Below are 24,174 nucleotides of genomic sequence, written 5' to 3'. Positions count from 1 at the left end.
GCATCGTAAAGCATCCTAACGTTTTAAGTGTGTAACTCCTGGCTTGATTCTAATGGCGATGCTTCTCTGAGTGCTCCGCGGGACTTCGGAGCTGGGGGGCGGGGGGGTCCATTGAGGATTAAATCCGAGACGAGACGAGAGCACAAAGCTGAGCTCGGGACGCAGCCCCTCCCCGGCAGGAGCACAATGCTCCCCAGGGGCGCAGAGAAACCAAACACAGGATTAGGGATGAACCGGCAGCTTTGGCTCCCAACCCGAACCCAACAAAGTGAAACGCGATCTGCACCTCAGACCAAGGAGGCGGGAGGACGGACACCATGGCGGCCGCGCCTGTGCTGGAATGCCGTCTTTCCACCTGGAGTTTGGCCCTCCGCAGGAACCTGGTGCCCTCCCTCCCTTCCTCCGGGCCCAGCTCGTCCCAAGGCTTGCTTTGAGCGTTTCCTCGGCGCCCACCGCCTCTCTCGGAAGCGTGGACCCTGTCGTCCTCGCGGTGGTCATGTCATCCCAAACCTTGTCCGTGTCAGGCTCACCAGAACTTGGAAGATACCCATAGAGTCCTCGAAATGAAACCGGGTGCTGCGGCTCACCCCTGTAGTCCTAGTCAATCGGGAGACAGAGCTGGGAAGGGCTGCCGTTGAAGCCCAGCCCAGCCCAGGTGAGGTGCCCATCAGAACCGCAGGCTCCTGGGCCTGGGCACTCAGGAGCTGGCAGCCCCCTGCCCTCGGCTTCCTGGGCCGACCGCTACACTGCCAGCTTCCCTGCGGGTCAGGCTTTTGTTCATAGACTGAATTATGTCACTGGATTCTCTGGGTCTCCAATTTACAGATGGGAGGAAATGGGATTCGTGGGCCCCACAGTGGTATGAGCCAATCCCATAATACATCTTTTATATGTCTATACAGCTAATTACTTCTGTTTCTCTGGAAAGTCCTATTATGTAAAGCCACTGTTTACCCTGTCATGAAGAAAATGAAGTCATCTGAACCTCACTATTCCAAATGGAACAGGCTCTCCCTGATGGTCCTGTGGCTGGCATGTCTGAGGCATGAAATCATACGGGGTACATTCTAGATGGGAATGGCATTGGGGAGCCAGGACAACTGTCTTTAATGTACAATAGCGCATCCGATACACACCGCCAACCTCTACTCACGTGTGGTTTGAGTCGAGCTACCGGTGGGTCCTACGCTACACATTACTTCTCAGCTTCTGGTGTCTATTATTGGGCCTATAAAGAGCCAAAATACGCACTCAGTGAAACCAATGGTAAGGGAAAGAATTCATTTAAGATGAAACGTATTCAAGATGGTTGTCGGGCGTATGACGAATCCCCAATAGGTTGAAGTCTCAGTTTCCACTATTGAGCACTTACTAAAGGATTTCTGATCATTAAAATTTCAGAACATGAATGTAAAGGAAAATATCCACGTGCATTAAAGCAATAAGAAAATTTACATGTCTAACCAGGAAAACGCTTGCTGTCCAGGCAGGGCCGTGTGAATTGCCCATGGGGGTTGCACAATCCCCCAAGTCTTCCAGACCCCTAAACGAGAGACGTCCAGCCTGCCGCTAACGCCTGCCGCTAACAGCTCAGACATCCAGCCTGCCGCTAACACTCAGCTCTACTCCTGGAGCGGGGGAGCCACTCAGATGGAATAGAAGGAGCTTTTCAGAACAGGATGCTGACACACACCGTGAAGGCACCATCACTGGCGCCTCTGAAATCCTACACTCATTCAAGTGTTAGTTGTTAGAGCTCACCCTTCAAACTTGCGAGTCTATTGCACTTAGGAAATACCGGAGGTTACAGGCAAATAAAACCTAGACCAGTTAATCTGAGATCGCATTGGCACATCCAGCTGTGATTGTTATATCATAATTATTGGTGGCAAACAACTTGTTACAGTAGCATGGCAATCAGCACAGGTGAATGGCACTCGCCTCTTCCCTCCCAGATTAACTGACTCGCCACTCTGCATAGAAATGGCCGTGTCCACAGGGATCCTGACCGCGCGGGTTTTCGGTTGTCTGTCTGTCTGTTCTGAGGCGAGGGTCTGCAGCCCAGGCTGGCCTTGAGCTGACCATCCTCCTGCTTCAGCCTCCCACCATTGCGCGCGCAGCTACGAACCGCCACACCGGGCAGCGTGGAATTCTTAAGTAACGCGCAGCCAACTAAGCACAAGACGGGAATCCTGTGCTCCCTGGCCTGGACCGTCACTTTACACCCCTGCCTCTCGGGATTCCAGAGGATTCTACAAGCTCTTCTTCTGTGTAGTCCATTTCTCTTCCTCCTCCTCTAGGGAAAGATTCAAGGTGAATGGGCTTGAAGTGTGTCATTCAGGGCATCTTAGTTTATAAGGTAAGGACGAGTTCAAAATTAAGCAAAGAGTCTCATCAAACTACAGAACAAAGTAATAAGCACCACAAACTCAAGGGAGTCACAAGTGTCACTTGTGTGACACTTGCCCACAGACTGGAACCTTAGGCTCCTCTGAGATTTCTCCTCCGTTAGCCACCCGCGAGGGCCGTGGTGGACAGGCTGGGGTGGCCTGTCAGGACGCGGACCCCAACCCCAGGCTTCAGGTGAGGAGGACGGCAAGGCCACGGGAAGCGGCCTTGGCCAGTCCTTCCGTGCAGGAAGAGGTGGCTGCCGACCACGGAGCTATCTCCTTCTACTCTGTTTCCTTGGTCAGGCCAGCGCCAGGCGACGCAAGAGGCAAGTCAAAACGGGAACTCAGTGGACTTCTCCATTGCACTTCTACAAATGTTACTAAACAAGGCAACATCTCTCTGAACCCCTCTAGGGCCTTGCAAGAAACCCAGGCGGGTGAAGAGCCCTTAAATTCAACGTGTAAGTCCACACTTGCTGTCCTAGGCCTCCTCACCCCAACCCCCGCACGATGTGATTCAACAAGACCCAAGGCTCGAGACCGCGGGCACCCCGGACACCCGTGGGAAGGATGGGCACAATGGCAGTGGAAATGGGAAGCGTAGGGCCATGCCCCATACCCTCTGCTTTCGGGTCCCAGGACAGAGAGGGGTGGAGGGAGCGGTTGGAATCCCGAGGACAGGGAGAAGACTGCATTCAATGAGCTCAGTTCTCCACACAGGTCCCTGCATATCATCCATGCCACCATGCGAAGAAGAGAAGAAACGAGGAGAAGAAAGATGGAGGAAGAGGAGGAGAAAAGGGAAAAAGAAGATGGAGAGGAAGGGAAGGAGGAGGAAGAGGAAAACATGGAGGAGGAGGAGGAGAAAGGGGGTGCGGAGGAAAAAAGGAGAAGAACCAAGAGAAGAGGAGGAGAAAAGGGGGAAGAAGAGGAGGAGATGCAGAGAGAGATTGCGTGGAAGAGGACAAGAGAAGGGGAGGCAAGGAGTGCAGAGGGAAAGGCAGCTGGGGCAGCCCAGCCCGAAATACCGAGGGAAACTTTCCCCTGTGCTCTGCTTTGGGAAGCCTCCATGTTTATCGTCAGTGTCACAATAAAATCAAACGCTTTTTTTTTTTTTTCAGACGATACCCTCATCTTCTTAAATTAGAAAGGATGACAATCCTCTTGGCTCAGTTCTTCCAAATCTAAGCTGTCATGATCTCACTATGAAAAAAGGATGAAGGGGGAATAAACCACCTCCCGAGAGGTTGATCTCACTGGAAGCCCGGGGCCAAAGCCCCGCCATCGGCCTGCCCGGGCTCCTGCCCAGGCCTCCTGCCCGGCCTCCGGTGGCATGAAGACTTTCACCCTGCCTTAAATCAGATGCCACTCTCCATATCATAATCCATCTTTGAATTTTTTTCACACCCTCTCAACAGTTCACAGCGAGAGCTGTGCTTTCCTTTACGCTTGCTTGTCTTACTCTTGTAACTGACCCTTGTCATTTTTCTTCACGAGAAAACAAAACTTGGAAATCCGGCTTCATCTGGACTGCGTGTGTGAGGGAAATGTGAAAGGCAAAGTTTGCAAGTGGGTGGTTTGGAGTGGGGAGCGCGGGGAATGGCAGATCCTTTTGCGGGAGTGTCCCGGGCCAGGAGGACTGGGCTCTGAAGAGGAGTCTGTCCTTCCGCTCCTTGCCTCGCCCCCCAGGTCACCAGCCCGCCCTGTCCCCCCCCCCCCCCACTCCCCAAGCATGGACTCGCGCTGTCTCTTAACCCGCAAACATCTCGGCTGGTTTCACCTGGGGCTCGGGAGAGAGACCTGTGTTCCCGTAAGTGAAGGGCACAGGACGGGGAAGGTCCAAGGCCCCTCTCCAACAGCGCCTCCAGGGGCCTCTCCGCACTGGTGGAGGGGGCAACGCCCGGCTGGGAGCCCTGGGGAGCTCTCCTCCACTGGGGGTGGGGGGAGCCCTGGGGAGCTCTCCTGGGGGGGGAAGCCCTGGGGAGCTCTCCTCACGAGGGATGGGGTGGGGGGAGCCCTGGGGAGCTCTCCTCATGGGGGTGGGGGGAGGCTCCTGCGCCCAGAGTCCCTGGTGGACCCCAACCCACCTCTATCTGCACAAAATCATCAAGAAGCCCAGAGGAGCCCCAGCCATGGTGGGCCATCCCCCCCCCCCCGCCCCAGGAACTGTCCCTAAGCACCCAGCAGCAAGAAGTACTAAGCACCAGGAACTGTCCCTAAGCACCCAGCAGCAAGAAGCACTAAGCTCCAGGAAAGGGGGACGCGTCGTGTCTCCCTCCTGACGGCCGGGCAGGGCCGCAGTCTGAGCGCGGGGCTCTGCGGTGGACACGGGGTGACCTGGGGGCTGGGGGGGGGAGCCGGCCTCCCTGACGGGCCGCCCACCACCGGGGTCCGCCAGCCACCGCTTCCGGGGCGCTCGGCCCCGGGCAGCAAGTGCCGGGCGCGCAGGGGGGCGGGGTGGGGGGGCAGGTGGGAGCCTCGCCGGGGCGCGGGGGGGGGGGGGGGGGGGTCCGGCCCGCCCTGAGCTGGGACATGAAAAGAGCGCAGGGGGGCGGGGGGGCTCAGGCTAGGCGAGGGCGATCGGCCGCCCGCCCTCCCTCCGGGCCCGGTCCATGAAGAGCCGGCGGGGCGCAGGGCCCCCCAGGAGGCCCGGGCTGTCTCTCCAGGCTCGGCTTCCACCGGGCCCGGGGCGGGCGCGCGGGCGGGCGGACGCCCAGGGGGCGGCGGGGCGGGATGGCCATGCGCGCGGCGCCCCCCAGCGCCGGCCCGCGGCAGCGCCCCGGCTCCCCGGCTCGCCGGCCCGCGGAGGCAGGTGAGGGGCCCGGCGGGCGCCAGGGCCCGGGCGGAGGGAGCGGGGGCCGCCCCGTCATCCCGCGCCCTTTTGACAAAACGCCTCCGCCACCGCCTCATCCAGGCCGCGATGGGCTGGGCTGGCGGGGCGCGGGGCGCGGGAGGGGGGCGGGGGGCGCGGGGCGGGGGGCGCGGGGGCGCGGGAGGGGGGCGGGGGGCGCGGGGCGCGGGAGGGGGGCGGGGGGCGCGGGAGGGGGGCGCGGGGCGCGGGAGGGGGCGCGGGGCGGGGGGCGCGGGGGGGGGCGGGGGGCGCGGGGCGGGGGGCGCGGGAGGGGGCGGGGGGCGCGGGGCGCGGGAGGGGGCGGGGGGCGCGGGGCGGGGGGCGCGGGGCGGGGGGCGCGGGGCGCGGGAGGGGGGCGGGGGGCGCGGGGCGGGGGGCGCGGGGCGCGGGGCGGGGGGCGCGGGGCGGGGGGCGCGGGGCGCGGGAGGGGGCGGGGGGCGCGGGAGCGGGGCGGGGGCGCGGGAGGGGGACGCGGGGCGCGGGAGGGGGGCGGGAAGCTCCCGGGGCCCCGGCCCCCCCCCTTCCAGCTGGAAAGCTGCCGCCGCGCGGGCGGGGCGGGGCGGGGCGGGGGGTTGGGGGGCCCCGCCCGCTTCCGGCCCGCCCGCCGCCCATTGGTCCGAGGGATCCCCAGGAATGCGGGCGCCCCCTTTAAAGCGCGCGGCGCGGCGGCTTCCCCAGCCAGAGCTGCCGCCCAGCGAGCCGGCGCCGCCTCCTCCTCCGAGCGCCGCGTCCGCGTCCCCGCGCCCCGCGCCCCGCCGGGACCCCGCGCTCCCGCCGCTCCTCCCGGCCCACCGGGTAAGCCTCCCCGCCCCCTTCCTGCCGCGGCTCTGGGGCAGCCCCTGCGCCCGCCCCGGGCGCCCCCTTCCTCGGGGGGCGGGGGGGGATGGCCCTGGGGACCCCGGGCTCAGCCCCCCGCCTCCTGCGCCCTCCAGGCTTCGCCGCTCCGACCCCGCGCTCCGGTGCTTGGGCCGCGGGCTCCGCCATGGGGCCGGCCTGGGGACTCTGCCTCCTGCTCCTGGCGCACGTGCGCGCCTCCAACCGCATCCCCGGTGAGTCCGCCCTCCCCGGGGCCGCCCCGCGTCGGGGTCCCCGTCCTCCACCCCCACGCCCGGCCTGGAGACCTGACGGGTCCGCTCCCGCCCCGTCCGCAGAGCCCGGCGCGGACGGCAGCGTGTTCGACGTGCTGGAGCTGGCGGGGGCCGCGCGCCGGGGCTCCGGGCGGCGGCTGGTGAAGGGCCCCGACCCGTCCAGCCCGGCTTTCCGCATCGAGAACGCCGACCTGATCCCCCCGATGCCCGACGACAAGTTCCAAGACCTGGTGGACGCCGTGCGGGCCGAGAAGGGCTTCCTGCTGCTGGCCTCGCTGCGGCAGATGAAGAAGACGCGCGGCGCGCTGCTGGCCGTGGAGCGCAAGGACCTGGCGGGGCCCGTGTTCTCCGTGGTCTCCAACGGCAGGGCGGGCACCCTGGACCTCGGCCTGCACGCGCAGGGCAAGCGGCAGGTGGTGTCGGTGGACGAGGCCTTGCTGGCCACCGGCCAGTGGAAGACCATCACCCTGTTCGTGCAGGAAGACAGGGCCCAGCTCTACGTCGACTGCGAGAAGATGGAGAGCGTGGAGCTGGACGTCCCCATCCAGAGCATCTTCACCCGGGACCTGGCCCGCGTCGCCAGGCTCCGAGTCGCCAAGGGACACGACAACGACAATTTCCAGGTAAGCGGAGCCACCGAGCCCGGCCAGGGGCGGTTCCCAGATTTAGACACCCGGGAGGGAGGGCTGGCTGCACCCCCGGGCATCCAGCCAGGAGCCCGAGAACCTGCATTTGCCATGAGTTGGGCTGTGCTGCTTGCTGCTGGGGGGTCTGGCGAGCACGTTGAAAGCCACTCAAGTGAGTGAGAAGTGCTTTTACTCTAGCTGCCTGTTGAAGCATTAGGTACTCTTATGCTCTTAAGGAAATGGTAATTTATTTCAAATACGTTCCTCCCGCTTGAAGATGCCCTGCAAGGGGTAGTTTGGGTAAATCAGTAGTCGGTACCACGGTGCTACTGGCGACTGGCAGGGGCGGGGTGGGGTGGATGCGAGCCAAAGGTTAGAACAGCCACCGAGCTACTACTGGAGTTGCTCCTTGCCTCATCTGGAGCTGTGGATTTGAACTCCTACGTGGAACTCTCCACCACGGGGGAGTATCATGTTCTCCCCGCTTAGGATCCATTCTACTTCCTGTGTGCCCAGGCCGGGCTTTGAGAAGGGAATTCTTTGTAAAATACTAAAGACTTGGCAGAAGACAGAAGGTTTTTGAAGTTGTTTGGCCATTTTACGTTGGTGGGCTGTTCTGATCTTGAAGGGATCTTAAAAATGATGCACTCTACAGCTTGGGGGGACATTGGCGGTGTGCTTTCTCCAGTACACACACAGTCATGTCCCCCCCCATCCACCCATCACCCCACTGGTCACCCGTCACCCCCCCCCCCCCGCCACTCCTTTCTACAAACCATGCCTGTCCTCTGCCCACAGGGGGTGCTGCAGAATGTGAGGTTTGTCTTCGGAACCACCCCGGAAGATGTCCTCAGGAACAAAGGCTGCTCTAGCTGTGAGTACCCCGTCTGTTTGTAGTATGTAGGGGATTCTACCAATAGCACGACAAGGAATGAAGTAAGCAATACTGGGGCTGGGGATATGGCCTAGTGGCAAGAGTGCCTGCCTCGGATACACGAGGCCCTAGGTTCGATTCCCCAGCACCACATATACAGAAAACCGCCAGAAGCGGTGCTGTGGCTCAAGCGGCAGAGTGCTAGCCTTGAGCGGGAAGAAGCCAGGGACAGTGCTCAGGCCCTGAGTCCAAGGCCCAGGACTGGCAAAAAAAAAAAAAAAGAAGTAAGCAATACTGCTCGTGCCAAACGCGCCCCCACCTAGCATGCTTAAGAGGTAGACAGCAGTGACTTCAAAGGGTTACACACACCCCTCCTCTACTTGCATCCCTTACCCCCAAGAACTCGAGGGGTGGGCAGGCTGACTGGCAGGAGGGATCTTGGGTTTTGAAGTCCACTGCTACTGTTTCTGTTCAATTCCATAGCAGCTGCCAATGTCCGGCTCACCCTGGACAACAACATGGTGAACGGGTCCAGCCCCGCCATCCGCACCAACTACATCGGCCACAAGACGAAGGACCCGCAAGCCGTCTGCGGCATCTCGTGCGAGGAGCTGTCGGGCATGGCCCTGGAGCTGCGGGGCCTGCGCACCATCGTGGCCACCCTACAGGACAGCATCCGCAAAGTGGTCAGTGCCCGTCCCCTGCCCCCCTCCCCTGCCCGCCCGCCTGCCGTGCAGGCCCAGGGCGCCGGGCGGGGCGAGCACTCAGGACCCCTCTCCCCTCACCTTTTAGACGGAAGAGAACAAAGAGCTGGCCAACGAGCTGAGGCGGCCCCACTTCTGCTACCACAATGGAGTCCAGTACAGGAACAACGAGGAGTGGACGGTGGACGGCTGTACTGAGTGCCACTGCCAGGTAAGGGACCGGGGCACCCTGGAGGAAGGATTCATGGCGTGCGCCGGGAGCCAGTCTTTCCAAACACAGTAACGCTGCTGAGTGAACGCCAGCCGCGGACAACTGAGGTTGCCAGTCGACTTCAGCACCTCCGCATCCTCGTCCAACATGGCGTAAAGCCCGATCTGCGGGAGAGGAGAGCCAAGGAGAGCCCTCAGAGACAAAGTGGCCACACAAGTTCTTTTTATGTACCGTGGGCCACTACCAAAATGGTGTTTGTTTTTTTTTCCCCCTTTGACATGTAATTATGACATTTGCAAACTCTTCTTAAAACTCTCAGATTTACTAAAAGTCTTAACTACACCCCCACCCCCAGGCTAAGTATCTTAAGAGACTAAATCTACTTAGACATCTGAATAATTTACTCACTTTAGTTCAAAGACCAAGTGTTGGATGTCAGGTAAATCAAACCTGCTCAGAACATTCCTTTTGTTTCCCCAAGCCCTGCTTTCTATTCAGCCCTGGCGTGGCCGTTCTTCTAACAGAGTGCTGACTGTTCAAGTGTCACTGTCGACTTAGCTCGGGTGACAATGCCAGTGGGTGGGGCCCCCACCACACCTGAGTTTGGTATTATCTGGCTTATCAAACAAAGAAAAGCTTTTCTACAAACCATAGATTATGAAGTTGGGACACCAACCTCATTACATTCCCATCATTCCCCAGTGTAGTATAAAGAGATCTAAGAGGAGAGAAAAATGCCCATAGATTTTCTCCTCCTGCAAAAGATAAAATGTACAAATTTAAAGGTCCCAGCTGATTGTTTGATTTCTGATGTAGACTTGGCTCACGATACCTGCTGGCTCTTCTTACATAAATCCTTTGTGCTGAGCAACCATTCGGGACTCTCTGAGGAGCATGACGAGTGGCTGGCATGAAATCTGTGATGTGGGTGGGCTAGAGATCCACCCAGCGGCTCTGCCGTCCAAGCATCCCACCAAGTGCTTACAGACCTGGCTCGGTTCTGCCGTGCGATGGAAATGTCCGTGTAATGTGTAAACTTATGTTTTCAATATGCTCAGTAACCCTTTCCCCCTTCCTCTCTTGCCCCGTAGAATTCGGTTACCATCTGCAAGAAAGTGTCCTGCCCCATCATGCCTTGCTCCAACGCCACAGTTCCTGACGGGGAGTGCTGCCCGCGGTGTTGGCGTAAGTTCCTAGGATATCCTGACTATTCTCTAGGGACTCCGTTGATGCTAACACATCCTAGACCTCTAGGCACAGCACTACCCCTACCTCGTCTCATCAGATGTTTTCGCTCCATTTCTTGCTTCAGTCCACTGTCTACAGCCCAAAAACGCCCATTACAGGCACATTTTAATTATCCATCTAGATTGTGGTGTGGATCAGTGTGTATGGCATGCACGTATTCATCCTGGTTTTGTACTTTGCGGACAAAGGGTGAATTCCTAGCAGGTATAGGTCTAAGTTGACAGCTTTAGAACTAGATCCTAACGGCGCAAAGTGAAGAGAGTGTGTCCAACCAAGGAGCCGTGGTAGGTTTATGGTGTGAGCACTGGACCAGACTCGGGACCTGGAGGTTCTGCCTCCATATTCCGTAGTGATCAGACAGGAAAAGCAGAGCCTCGCTGCAGGTCACGGGACTGACAGAAAGCAGGCAGCGCCTCGTTCCGGGCACCCCTTCCCCAGGTCTTGCGCCCTGCAACCATCTCTTTATTGAGACGATATTCAATGTAGTAGGTACAACTCATAAAAGTGACATGTTGTAACAGGCAAAGCACTTGGCCTTCACACACACACACCACTCCACTCTCCCCACACACACACACCTTTCACGCATACACCTCTGTGTACCGTGGCCATGACTCGCATTATCAGTCCCACCCCGGGCCGTGGGAGTCATGTTAGCATGGTATTCATATACGTGCTTCTGTCTAGCACTTACAGGAGGGAGTTAAAGGGAACCAAGCTAGTGAGTGCTAAAACTTCCAACTGGTGGCCAAAGCAAACAAGTTCCCTTGATAGGAATATGGGTGCACACCTCTAATCCCAGCACTCGGGAGACAGAAGCAGAAGGATCACGAGTTCAAGGCCAGCATGGGCTACATAATGAGACCCAGTGTCTTGTTTCCTGGTAGGGACAGATGTGATTGTAGTCATGGTGCACCAGGAGATAGTAAACAAACACTCTCCTCTTGTGAAAATCTGTGCAGAGGAGGTGCCAGAGGCAAGGGGGAGAGGAGCTCACCCACTAACCTCATGACCAAGTTGGAGTCAGAGCTGAGCGCAGCCGTGCTGCCAAACACATGGTCTGGAGCCTCCCTGACGAGTCAGGGTGACAGCTCTGGGCTGGCTTCTCAGAAGGCTGAAGCTGGGCCCGCTGCTGAGATACCTTAACTGAGCAAAGGGAAAGGGCTCTGAAAAGCCCAGAGAGGGGGAAGGGGGAGCAGAAGAGCTCCCACTGCAGAAAGAAGGGGGTTGTGCTGACCAGGCACAGCCGCCCATTGCCAGAAGCTTCTTCCATCTGCCTAAGAAATGTTTTGCTTTTCCAATCCTGCACAACTGAAACTTTGTGTCCTTTGCTTTTTTAAGCTGTGGGAGTCTACAGTTAAAGCAGAGGGAGGATTTCCAAGTCACACGCACAAAAGCACTACCTTGTAGTGATTGTGTTCATTAGCTTGACGCTAACAACCACATCGTGTTGCACGAGTGTCTCACAGGCATAGTCATTAAATCATGTTCAGTTGTTAACCCTACTTCAGTACCGGTAAAGGGACGTCTGCCCTCGCCTGCCGGCAAGTGCGGACACATGCGGCCCCGGTGTCCGCGGCGCTGAGTGTGGTGCTTCTCCGCAGCCAGCGACTCCGCGGAGGACGGCTGGTCCCCGTGGTCCGAGTGGACGTCCTGCTCGGCGACGTGCGGCAACGGCATCCAGCAGCGCGGCCGCTCCTGCGACAGCCTCAACAACCGCTGCGAGGGCTCCTCCGTGCAGACGCGAACCTGCCACCTCCAGGAGTGCGACAAGCGATGTGAGTGGCGGGAGGGGGGGTTACGGTCCTGCAGCCTGAGCTCAGAGGATGCCGTGGCGTTTGGACTGTGGCCGCGAGCCCTGTCCACGCACCCGCTGAGCAGGTTGGAGCTGTGGCCGCCAGCTCCCGGGAGGGCTTCTGCTGGTCTCCCTCCCGCTCAGCCGGCGCCTCCAGTGACCACCAGCTTTGCATTTCAGTCAAGCAGGATGGCGGCTGGAGCCACTGGTCCCCCTGGTCCTCTTGTTCTGTGACCTGCGGCGATGGCGTCATCACGAGGATCCGTCTCTGCAACTCCCCCAGCCCCCAGATGAACGGGAAGCCGTGCGAGGGTGACGCTCGGGAGACCACAGTGTGCAGGAAAGACGCCTGTCCCAGTGAGTGCAGGCCTGACCGGGGCGAGGGGGGTGTGGGGGGTGCTGTGCTGCTTACTGGAGAAATGAGCAGAAGCAAAGCCCTGTATGCTCAGCAGCTTCTTTAAATGAGAAACAGAAAACCATCTTAGACTGGGAATTGGCCTAGTGGCAAGAGTGTTTGCCTCATATACATGAAGCCCTGGGTTCGATTCCTCAGCACCACATATACAGAAAACAGAGAGAAGTGATGCTGTGGCTCAAGTGGCAGAGCGCTAGCCTTGAGCAAAAGGAAGCCAGGGACAGTGCTCAGGCCCTGAGTTCAAGACCCAGGACTGGCAAAAAAAAGAAAAGAAAACCATCTCAGACCCGCCCTCTCCCCAAGTATCCCTTCCATGCATCCGGGTAGCAGAGGTTTCAGGTGACTGCAGAGAGTCTTGCTGAACGTTTGCACGGGATTCATTTCCTTGCAGTCAATGGAGGCTGGGGTCCCTGGTCACCATGGGACATCTGCTCTGTTACCTGTGGAGGCGGGGTCCAGAAACGTAGCCGGCTTTGCAACAACCCCACACCCCAGTTCGGAGGCAAAGACTGCATTGGCGATGAGACTGAAAACCAAGTGTGCAGCAAGCAGGACTGTCCAATCGGTGAGTTGCGCGGCCCTGAACCGAGGCCCTCTGGACACCTGATCTCACGGCCTGCTGCAGTCAGGGTTGTGCACGTGCGTGTGCGTGTGTGCATGCGTGTGCAGACCCCTCGTGGTGTGATGTGGTGACTGTCAGGTGCGGGTGGACAGGGCCATGCACGCAGCTGCGGCAGTGACGGCAGCTGGGAGCGGCCACTGACTGCCTCTCGCCTTTCTCAGACGGCTGTCTGTCCAACCCTTGCTTTGCCGGTGCCCGGTGCACCAGCTATCCCGACGGCAGCTGGAAGTGCGGCGCCTGCCCGGCGGGCTACCGTGGGAATGGCGTCCAGTGCCGCGACGTGGACGAGGTGAGGCGGGGCGCCGGGGGACCGGGCGGGAGGCGGGCCCGGTGCTTCCTCACACCGCTGAGCACTCTCCGCCCCTCCGTAGTGTCAAGAAGTGCCCGACGCCTGCTTCAGCCACAACGGGGAGCACCGGTGCGAGAACACGGACCCCGGCTACAACTGCCTGCCCTGCCCGCCGCGCTTCACCGGCTCTCAGCCGTTCGGCAGGGGCGTGGAGCACGCCATGGCCAACAAACAGGTACCGCGCACGCGGCGCGCAGACGCGGGAGAGTGGTCCGTGAGCGAGCAGGCGAGCAGCCTCGGGCCGTAGCCTCACGGGGCGGGGAGGGCCACGAGCACGGGGAGCTGCTGCGGGTGTCCATGTGCGGGGCAGACCGGCCCGATGTCCTGTGAGAGACAACGGGTAGCCCGCTCCGCCACGCGGGGCCTCGCCTTCCTAGACGTGGGGCAGTCAAGGCCCCTCGCGTTCCGCTGGTGTCCGGGGAGGCCTGGGGCTGCGTGGACAGCGGGATCCTGTGCTCCCCCCCCCCCCAGGTGTGCAGTCCCCGCAACCCCTGCAAGGACGGGACACACGACTGCAACCGGAACGCCAACTGCAACTACCTGGGCCACTACAGCGAGCCCATGTACCGCTGCGAGTGCAAGCCGGGCTACGCCGGCAACGGCGTCATCTGCGGCGAGGACACCGACCTCGACGGCTGGCCCAACGAGGACCTGGTGTGCGTGGCCAACGCCACCTACCACTGCAAAAAGGTACGGCCCAGCTCCCCCCCACCCCGAGCCCCCCAGAGCCGGCCCACCACCCCGGGGCATGCTGGGCTGAAGAGCTGAGGAAGGACCCGAGAGGTGACGGGCATCCTTGCTCCGCCGTCCCCCGCCACTGGGCACCCAGAACACGACCGGGGTGGGATCTGGGCTTGGCGCACCCGTCCCCACGTCACCGAAGGCCTAACAGCTGTTGGGTGTGGCTTTTCTTCTCCAGGACAATTGCCCCAACCTTCCCAACTCGGGGCAGGAGGACTACGACAAGGATGGGCTGGGCGACGCCTGTGATGATGACGATGACAACGATAAGATTCCGGATGACAGGGTAAAGACGGGACACTCCACGCTCCCTTTCCCCGCCACCTCGCACTTCCGCAGTGGCCCGGAGCACTCTAGGAGTCCAGAAACTGCAGGGGCTTAGCAAAAAGCATACCGCATTGACACTCAGAGCGGTAGGATTACTGTCAGCCAGGCACAGTGCTAACACCGCTAATAACTGCAGCCGCTCGGGAGGCTGGGATCGGGGGCATGGCGGCTCCACCACACACATGTTGCCACGAGGATTTTTAAAGGCGTTGTCCTTTCCATTTTTTCCTCCCCATTACAAGAGGACCCTAATGACACCAAGATGAAGTTATGCTTTATGTCTCACTGGTCCATAACCAACAGAAATCCACTTATTATCCTCTAAGCGGTCACTTAACATAAACTGAGTACTCAGTCTGTCAACCAAGTGAAAACCAATTCGTTCTGCATGCACTGCACACATGGCCCCAGGCAGCCCTGTGAAACGCGCCCCCTTCCCCTCCTCCCTGCAGGACAACTGTCCATTCCACTACAACCCTGCCCAGTACGACTACGACCGAGACGACGTGGGAGATCGCTGCGACAACTGCCCCTACAACCACAACCCCGACCAGGCGGACACCGACAACAACGGGGAGGGAGACGCGTGCGCGGCCGACATCGACGGGGATGGTAAGCAGCGGCTCCCCGGAACCGTGGCCGCGTGCTCCGACGGAGCTCCGGTTCTCACCCGCCCCGTGCCCTGCAGGTATCCTCAATGAACGAGACAACTGCCAGTACGTGTACAATGTGGACCAGAGGGACACGGACATGGACGGGGTTGGGGACCAGTGTGACAACTGCCCCCTGGAGCACAACCCAGACCAGGTGTGTGGCCCTCCCGCTGGGCCGTCAGGACGGTGGCTTCAGGAGTGGAGCCCAAAGTCCCCGATGACCCCGGCACCGCTGGAACAGCCAGGCGCCGCACGGGCGTGTGGTTGCTCAAAATGAACTGGGCAGAGTCTCAGAGATCCCGAGTGTGAGGCTCTCCTCACTGCCATCTTGTCTTCTCTCAGAAAGCCTACGTGACTTGTTCACTGTCCCCTACCGTTGCTGAGATAAATCTCACAGAGCAAAGATCTACGGTCACTACGTTCCTATTGACCGTGTGTAAGGCTAAGATGGATGACCCGGAAGCAAAATAGCCATCTTCATGGCTAGAGATAGATAAGACTTCCAAAGGCTCCAGAAAGCTCTTTTTTTTTTTTGTCATTCCCCCAAATACCTAGCATGACTGACCGACTACCCTCCCCCATGCTAAGGAATGCTACAGGCAGACATCCCGTGAGAAACCCAGCCTCTCCTCCCCTGTGCCTGCTCTTAGTCGTGTCAGGCTAGTGACAGTGCAGTGACAGGGCATCGTGGGAAAGCTTCGCTGACCTTGACACTGGGGATCATGCAGCCTCATCTATTTTGAGTTTGGGTCTTAGCACGAATTTTTCCAATATCAGTTAACCTCACTGGATGACTCTGGGAGTCCTCAGGTTATAATAAATCTTACAACAGAATTAGGCCATCAAGTAAAAATACATACACACCTTACAAAGAGCATAAATACTAGCAAGAAAAAACACAGTCTGTATATATGTCTATATACCTATTGAATCCCATACATACTGAATAGTTAAGTACTATGTTAGTTGGAAAATATGCTATAAAAAATCTTAAAAGGTCTCACAATTTTTGCACAAAACAGGGATTGAGGAAAAACCCTATAAATGTTTGCTTGTTAATATTAGTGTCTCTTATAGCACAGAAATAACTACGGACCTCACTAGCAGTACCGCAGGGGGTGTTGCCTTTCACACAGACGGTTCAGTGTGTGACTTACTCTGTTGACCTCTGTCGTCCAGCTGGACTCTGACTCGGACCGCATTGGGGACACGTGTGACAACAATCAGGACATTGATGAAGACGGACACCAGAACAACCTAGACAACTGTCCTTACGTGCCCAACGCCAACCAGGCCGACCACGACAAGGACGGCAAGGGAGATGCTTGCGACCATGACGACGACAATGACGGCATTCCCGATGACAGGGACAACTGCAGGCTGGTGCCCAATCCCGACCAGAAGGACTCTGACGGTCAGTCTGTGCAGCCGCTCCTGACTACACAAGGCCTTTGGGGGGTTGGGACACATGACCTTCAGAGGGAAGAAGCAAAAGTAACGGGAACGTATCCCAGGGTGAAAGTGACCCAGGGTGCACTGCGACAAGGCAGCGAGCGTCCACCTCAGACGCGCAGCATTTCCGTTTCGGTTAAGTCTTGCCTTTCTTATCTTAGGTGATGGTCGAGGCGATGCATGCAAAGATGACTTTGACCATGACAGCGTGCCAGACATCGATGACATCTGTCCTGAGAATGTTGACATCAGTGAGACCGACTTCCGCCGGTTCCAGATGATTCCTCTGGATCCGAAAGGGACGTCCCAGAACGACCCTAACTGGGTGGTGCGCCATCAGGGCAAAGAGCTGGTCCAGACGGTCAACTGTGATCCGGGCCTTGCTGTGGGTGAGTTGTGAGCGCTTGCAGCCAGAGGCGGTCCCAGGGCTGCCGGTGGAAGCCGCCCCTCTGGGCGCTGGGTCTGGGGCAGAGTGGAGAGGGGGCCGAAGGCTGCGCTTTCTAACTTGGCCCCGGCCGCGTCTTCCAGGTTACGATGAGTTCAACGCTGTGGACTTCAGTGGCACCTTCTTCATCAACACCGAGAGGGACGATGACTACGCCGGGTTTGTGTTTGGCTACCAGTCCAGCAGCCGCTTCTACGTGGTGATGTGGAAGCAAGTCACCCAGTCCTACTGGGACACCAACCCCACCAGGGCTCAGGGATACTCCGGCCTGTCCGTCAAAGTCGTCAACTCCACCACGGGCCCTGGGGAGCACCTGCGGAACGCCCTGTGGCACACAGGAAACACCCCTGGCCAGGCAAGAGGGGGTCGGGGACGGGCGCGGAACTGACAAGAGGGACAATGGCCTCTGGCCAAGAACCCAAGACGGGGTCTTAGTTATGAAGCTTCCAGCATCCCAGCCGCAGCACGAGGCTGAGCTGTGAGAAGCCCGAATGCTGTGTGACGGGGGAGCTCACTGCCCCCGGCTCCCCGCCAAACCTGAGGCCGTCTCAGCCTCTTCACACGAAAACTCGCCTTTCCCTTTCTCTGTGCGTTAGAGTCGTTAAGCGGCGTGAGAGAAACCTTAGGGGGGGGACTGCCCCAGCTCTGCGGGGTCACCGTCACGCCCCGTTCCTCACGGCCTGGGGTGTCCGTCTTCTCCTGACGGGCTCGTTTGGCCTCTCCCCTCGTCCCGCAGGTGCGCACCCTGTGGCATGACCCTCGTCACATAGGCTGGAAAGATTTCACCGCCTACAGATGGCGTCTCAGCCACCGGCCAAAGACAGGCTTCATTAGGTAAGGCGGGCGTGAGCCAATTCCACCTCCCACTCACACCCACGGATGACACCAAAAAGGAGCAAGGTCACCAGTGACACACTTTGTTTTTGCTGCAGAGTGGTAATGTACGAGGGGAAGAAGATCATGGCTGATTCTGGCCCCATCTATGACAAAACCTATGCTGGCGGCAGGCTAGGACTGTTTGTCTTCTCTCAAGAAATGGTGTTCTTCTCCGATCTGAAATACGAATGTAGAGGTAGGAGCACATCCGACAGTACTAGGTCACACTAATAGGAAAGACGACACCTGTGGGCAAGACTGACTGGAAGACTATTTCAGAGACGGGGTATTTGTTTGAGGACACAATACTGGAAATGAAATCCTGAGTCCTCATCAACACAGCGGACTTGCTTAGCAACACGTGTGTTCTTCATAATGCAAAGAGGAAAGACAAGCAGCTGCACAAAATCGATTTAAAGCCATGATAATGCTGTTCTTAAAAGCTGATACTATTCTTTCAAATTCGAAATGTTTATATAGATTGTGTTCTTCTTACAGTTTTATTCATACCATCACAGCCTTTACGTGTGCATAGAGGGACAATGTTCCTTTCACAGTGATGTTCAGGCCGTCTTTACTAGCCAGGCACCAGTGGCTCAGGCCTGTGAGCTTAGCTACTCATAGTAGGTTAAGATCTGAGAATCATGGTTTTTTTGTTTTGTTTTGTTTTGTTTTGTTTTGTTTTGCCAGTCCTGGGCCTTGGACTCAGGGCCTGAGCACTGTCCCTGGCTTCTTCCCGCTCAAGGCTAGCACTCTGCCACTTGAGCCACAGCACCGCTTCTGGCCGTTTTCTGTATATGTGGTGCTGGGGAATCAAACCTAGGGCCTCGTGTATCTGAGGCAGGCACTCTTGCCACTAGGCCATATCCCCAGCCCAGAATCATGGTTTTTGAAGCCAGCTTGGGCAGGAAAGTTTATGAGACGCGATCTCCAATCAACCTCTAAAAAGCTGGAAGAGGAGTTTGTGCTTAAATGGTAGAGCACTAATCTTGAAGGAAAAAGCCAAGTGTGAGCTCAAAGCCCCACGTTCAAGCCTCGGTAGCGGCATGCGCGCACACGCGCACACATACATTTTTCCTACTAACTGGCTTTTTACTCTTCTATTATTTTTTTTTTTGGGGGGGGGGTCTTGGGGCTTGAACCCTGGGCCTGAGCACTGTCCCTGAGCCTCTTTGTGCTCAAGGATAGCACTCTGCCACTTGAGCCACAGTCCCGATTCAGGGATTTTCTGAGTTGTTTATTGGAGACAAGAGTCTCGCAGACTTTCCTGCCCCAGCTAGCTTCAAACCAGGATCCTCCAATCTCAGGCTGGTGATGCAGCCGGGGGTGTGCGCGTCCCTAACAGGCAGAGGGCCCTGGGTTCCATCCCAGCCAGCGGAAACAACAAGAGAAGCCTTGGGTTTTTTAAGTTGCTAATGATATTAAGATGACTGTGCCCTTATTAATTAGTTTTCACTCGTGTGTTTTTTCATGTTTAACAGATTCCTAATTGTCACCTGCTGATCGGAGTCCTGATCACCCCCCAAGGCTGGCACTGCACCTTCCGGAAGCCAGGACCTGCGGAGTCCCCAGGTCACAGCTCCTCGCCTCCCTTTCTTCTCTGCTTGCATCCACGGGGACCCCAAAGCAGGGAGCCTGCCTCAAGAAAACGCAAACCCGGGCCGAGCCTTCAGCCTCTTAGAAATGAGAAGGCCTCTTCCAAGCACATAAACAATCACAAAAGCATCTCTTCTCTCTCCATCAGAAAGGCGCCTTCTCCACTCTGCCCACGTCTCAGAGCGGGGTGCTCCCGAGAGGCCAGCTCTGAGCAGCAGACCCGGGCATGCCCATGCACCTCGGAAGCGAGGCCTCATCAGAATTAGCAAACAGACTTGCCCCTGGCCCTGACATCTGCCCTCAGGAACAGTGGGCAGGGCCAAAGCACTAAGGGAAGGATTGTAGCAAGAAAACATGGAGGACCTGTTACTTGTTCGGTACTAAGTCACTTGGGGGAGACTGAAAGACTGGATTTTATGATGCTGACTAGTGTTAGCTGATTAACCCATGCAAAGAGGCTGGTAGACAGAAGCAAGGAAGGGAGGGAAAGACTGGCTTCAGAACTTCCTCCTGAGTCCCCATCCTTACCCATGGCCTATAGGGGCCAGATTATTATTATCAGAAGTACAGTGCGGTGCGGGGGCTGTTCAGTGCTTGGTCACGCTGAAATTGTTGTACCTTGCAGATGTAGCAGGAAAACCTATTCCTGCTCAGTGGGCTCCAGCTGCCTCCAAGAGGGGCAACACGCTCATGTTTCTATGGTTAGAAAGGCACAAAGTTAGCATCAACCTAACTAAAACATTCCTTTTCTTTTCTCCTCCATTACCCTAGAGTTCCCGATTCTCTTCTGGACTATAGTGTATGTGCGTGTGGTGTTTGGTGGTTGTTGTTTTTTTTTTCCCTTTGGGGTGGGGAGGGCGGGGGGTAACTTTTTCCTTCTTGTTTTTTAACAAACACTTCAACAGTATGAAATATTTATTTTTTCCCTATTCTGGAGGATGTCTGGAGAATATTCATGGAACAGGAACGAGTGTGAGGACTGCCCGTATTGCCTTGGTTATGAGTCTTCATGACTGTAAGATTGTAAATACAGATTATTTATTAACTCTGTTCTACCTGGAATTAGAGTTCATATGGGAAATGTGTGTGAGCAGGTACCTGGGTGGGACCACCCAGGTCTCTTCAACACCACCACCTGGAAAACCAGCTCCACCTCGGGCTGAGAGTGACCTGGTTCTGCCCCCTTTGTTGTCTTTTCCAGTGGAATGCATTGGTTGTCTGGAAGAGGCTCAGATTGCTAAGAAAGCCATGACATCTTTAGTAGTATTTTGCCCCATTCCTCACTCGTAGTTCCAGGAAGAAGAAATGCATATAGACCTGGTTGTTGTTTTGTTGTTGTTGTTTTGTTTTACTTCATTTTTCCAAAAGAGAAAAGATGACAAAGGTGAAACTTATATACAAATATTACCTCATTAGTTGTGTGACTGAGTAAAGACTTTCTGGATCAAGTAGAAAGAGTTTTAAGTGTCTTAAAGAGACTGAAAGCTACTGTAGTAACTCAAAAGGCAATGCTGTACATAGTATGAAAATTTCTCTGCAGAAGAGTATTCCCAGGAAAAAGCATTGAAATGTTAAATACCATTTCTGAAAGTTTTTTTTTTCCTTTCTATCATCTTGTATACTGTAGCTTGACTTTCATAAATTATTTTCTCATTGCTATTGGGATAGATTTCAGATTGTGTAGATATGCTATTTAAATAATTTATCAGGAAATACTGCCTGTACAGTTAGTATTTCTATTTTTATATGTTTGCACACTGAATTGAAGAATCGTTAGGTTTTCTCCTTTTTTGTGTGTTTTGTTATGACTTTTTTTTGCTTTTTACTCCCTGATTTTTACTACTTGTTGATACCTTTTTGTAGGAATGTGCTTTTTTTCTACACATTTTTATCCATTTTGCATTCTAAAGCAGTGTAACTTGTATATTACTGTTTCTTATGTACAAGGAACAACAATAAATCATATGGGAATTTATATTTATACTTCCTGTAGCCAAGTCTGTTTTGTTCTCTGCTGGCCTTAGTCTAAAAAAGTATGGGTAAATACTATTCTTAAACCAACAAAGCACACACAAAATAAAATTACAGTAATATAACAGTCACAATTCCAATATGATTTACAAAGACTGACTTGTTCAAAAGTAATATCTGGGGCTGGGAATATGGCCTAGTGGCAAGAGTGCCTGACTCGTATACATGAAGCCCTGGGTTCGATTCCCCAGAACCACATATATAGAAAATGGCCAGAAGTGGCGCTGTGGCTCAAGTGGCAGAGTGCTAGCCTTGAGCAAAGAGAAGCCAGGGACAGTGCTCAGGCCCTGAGTCCAAGGCCCAGGACTGGCAAACAAAACAAAACAAACAAAAAAAAGTAATATCTGAGGCGGGGTGCTGGTGGCTCACTCCTGTAATCCTAGCTACTCAGGAAGCTGAAATCTGAGGATTCTGGTTCAAAGCCAGTCCAGGCAGGAAAATACATGACACTCTTATTGCCAATTAACCACCAAAAAGCCAGAAGTAGAGTTGTGGCTTAAATGGTACAGTGCTAGTCTTGAGCAAATAAGCTCACGACAGTGCTCAAGCCCTGAGTTCAAGCCCAGGACCAGCATTAAAAACAAAAGCCCTAGGCTTAGAATATACATTTGCTAGATTTGTGGAATAATCTACCATAGTTTATAGAAAAGAGAAAGGACACCTAGGTTCTGAGTCACAAAAGAACATTTCATTATTCAGGTTAAAAGGAGTCAAGTAAGAATCTTCTCGAAATCCAGCTCTTCCTAAGAAGGGCAATAAAAGCCACTTTCTGCCTAAGCTGGCCTCAAACTGTGATCCTCCTCATCTGTTCCTCATGCATAGCTGAAATTACAGACATCAGCCACCACTGTCCAGTTTAACGTGTAATTTTAGGTTCATTTTTCTGACCCGTCCATGGTGGCCCTGGGTAGGGCAACACGACTGCATTTTGTAGAGCAGCTCAGGTAGACAGCTTGTACAAGAGCAGAATCATCTTTGCAAAGGTGGTAACAGACTCTGCCTCCTGGAGAATGAAGGATACCTTTACTCAAAAACAGATGATGCAAGAAATGTACAGTCTGGAAGGAATGCACAAATATATGTAATGTGAAAATGAAGGGAAAGCCAGTGGAGTTTGAGATTGACTAATCATGAATGCAAAATACTGAACAATTCATTTCGTTTTAACAAAAACAAAGCCTATGCAAGTAATTTTGCACACTGACTTGAAGAACTCTTGGTATTTTTGTTTTGTTTTGTTTTCAAATTTCGACAAAGGTCTGGCTTTGAGGCACGTTAAACACATGAAGAGCAATAGAATCTTCCTGCCTCCTTGACTTTTTTCCTTTCTTGTTCTAAACCGGGCAACACGATCACCTATGAATGGAAATTTCCCGGTTGTTTTGTAGGCCCAAGGTGAAGACTTAAGAACTAGAAGGTGTCTGTAACAGTTGTGGAATTAGGGGAGACGATCTGAAGGAAATATTGGTCTGACATAAGACATCATTTACTCTCAGGGTAGAACAACATGTGAGTTCCTGGGAGAGAATTCTGATTAATGTGTACACCGTGCAATGAAAGTGGCAGAACATACCGAGAGGAAAGTGGCTCGACAGGAGCTGTGGTGCTCTGGGGAGCGAGAAGATCCACCGAGCACTGCTAAAGGTGACAAAGGAGTCTTAGCAGTCAGTTTGCCACTGCCCCGCAGCGCAGCCTCCAGGGGGCGAGGTTCTGCCCCTTCTTCCTTTCCACGGGCTTCTCTGCAGGCCTCCTGCTCTCCTCAGGCCTCTCCCCTCTCCGCGGGCCTCCGCCCCGCCTCCAGTCTCCGCTCCTTCCACAGGCCTCAGGCTCCGCTCGGCTCAGCTCCACTCTGTCCGCTCTCCCCGGGCCTCTGCTCCGCTCGTCCGTCCGGATTCAGGCCCGGGGCTCGGGCCTCCTCCGTCCGCAGGCCTGAGGGGAACCCGGCACTCCTCAGCTCCACGAGGCGCCTCCAGACGCCTTCCTTTCTCTGCGCCCCTTTTCTGCCTTCCCGGAAATCCCGCCCTCTTATGTCCCGGGCCGTCTGCAAGGGGGGTGGGGCAGGGCGTTCCAGTCCCCTCAACGTGGGGGCGGGATCCCCTTTTACGCTCTGCAGCGTGGGCGGGGCTATGATGGCAGTGTGGGTGGGGCTGTGGTGACGTGTGGGCGGGGCTATGATGGAAGCATGGGTGGGGCTATGGTGACTGTGGGTGGGGCTATGGTGACCGTGTGGGCGGAGCTATGGTGACAGCATGGGCAGGGCTGTGGTGACAGGGTGGGGTGGGACTCCCTCCCCCCTCCCCCCCTTAGTACAGAGCTTGCTCATAGGCGGGCCCTTTCCACGCCCTTTCCCTGCCCAGTGACCTTCAGGCCCGCTGGTGAAGCGGGTGGAGCCCAGGCCTGTTAAGGAGGCCGTGGCCTCACCATTGTCACTCTTCCCTCCTGAGGACCTTTATCGCCCTGTGTCTCAGGATCGACAGCCTGGAGGGGGGTAAACTAGGTCCTGGGAGCATTTACAATAAAGATGGAGCCCATAGGTTTGCGGGGGTCTTGTGTTTGTTTTTGTGCCAGTACTGGAGCTTGACATCATTTGGCTTTTTTCGACAAGGCTTGGTACTCTACCATTTGGGCCACACTCCCTGTTCAAGTCTCAAGAATATCAAGGAAGGGCTGGGGATATAGCCTAGTGGCAAGAGTGCCTGCCTCGGATACACGAGGCCCTAGGTTCGATTCCCCAGCACCACATATACAGAAAATGGCCAGAAGCGGCGCTGTGGCTCAAGTGGCAGAGTGCTAGCCTTGAGCAAAAAGAAGCCAGGGACAGCGCTCAGGCCCTGAGTCCAAGGCCCAGGACTGGCCAAAAAAAAAAAAAAAAAAAAGAAT

General features: G+C 56.0%; 1 protein-coding gene across 2 annotated transcripts; it reads left to right on the top strand.

Annotated features, from left to right (window-relative positions):
- The first annotated feature begins 6,180 nt into the window (after positions 1-6,180).
- On the top strand, positions 6,181-21,246 carry Thbs1 (thrombospondin 1). Of its 2 annotated transcripts, none has more exons than XM_048332277.1 (21): positions 6,181-6,290; positions 6,393-6,952; positions 7,754-7,829; positions 8,316-8,515; positions 8,622-8,744; positions 9,836-9,929; positions 11,597-11,770; positions 11,968-12,144; positions 12,594-12,767; positions 12,986-13,113; positions 13,196-13,348; positions 13,645-13,863; positions 14,093-14,200; positions 14,694-14,853; positions 14,930-15,048; positions 16,074-16,308; positions 16,508-16,735; positions 16,875-17,146; positions 17,528-17,625; positions 17,724-17,863; positions 19,149-21,246. In XM_048332277.1, exons 1-21 carry the CDS (start codon positions 6,224-6,226, stop codon positions 19,154-19,156), a joined length of 3,513 nt encoding a protein of 1,170 aa, XP_048188234.1. In that variant the 5' UTR covers positions 6,181-6,223; the 3' UTR covers positions 19,157-21,246. The 2 variants fall into 2 exon arrangements, with proteins under 2 accessions (XP_048188234.1, XP_048188233.1); XM_048332276.1 differs by having other exon boundaries at positions 6,182-6,290; positions 8,313-8,515.
- Positions 21,247-24,174: the final 2,928 nt, after the last annotated feature.

This window comes from Perognathus longimembris, chromosome 23, assembly GCF_023159225.1.
Source record: "Perognathus longimembris pacificus isolate PPM17 chromosome 23, ASM2315922v1, whole genome shotgun sequence".
In the NCBI taxonomy this organism is placed as follows: Eukaryota; Metazoa; Chordata; class Mammalia; order Rodentia; family Heteromyidae; genus Perognathus; species Perognathus longimembris.
The sequence above is the reverse complement of the archived record's forward strand: the minus strand, read 5'-3'. Positions and strand labels throughout refer to the sequence as shown.

Excerpts from the sequence above, each read along its gene's own strand:
- Thbs1 (XM_048332276.1), top strand. The coding sequence starts at position 6,224 with ATGGGGCCGGCCTGGGGACTCTGCCTCCTGCTCCTGGCGCACGTGCGC. Across the intron at positions 6,291-6,392 it reads CGCCTCCAACCGCATCCCCG|AGCCCGGCGCGGACGGCAGC; the intron begins GTGAGTCCGCCC and ends CCCCGTCCGCAG. Across the intron at positions 17,147-17,527 it reads CAGGAAACACCCCTGGCCAG|GTGCGCACCCTGTGGCATGA; the intron begins GCAAGAGGGGGT and ends CTCGTCCCGCAG.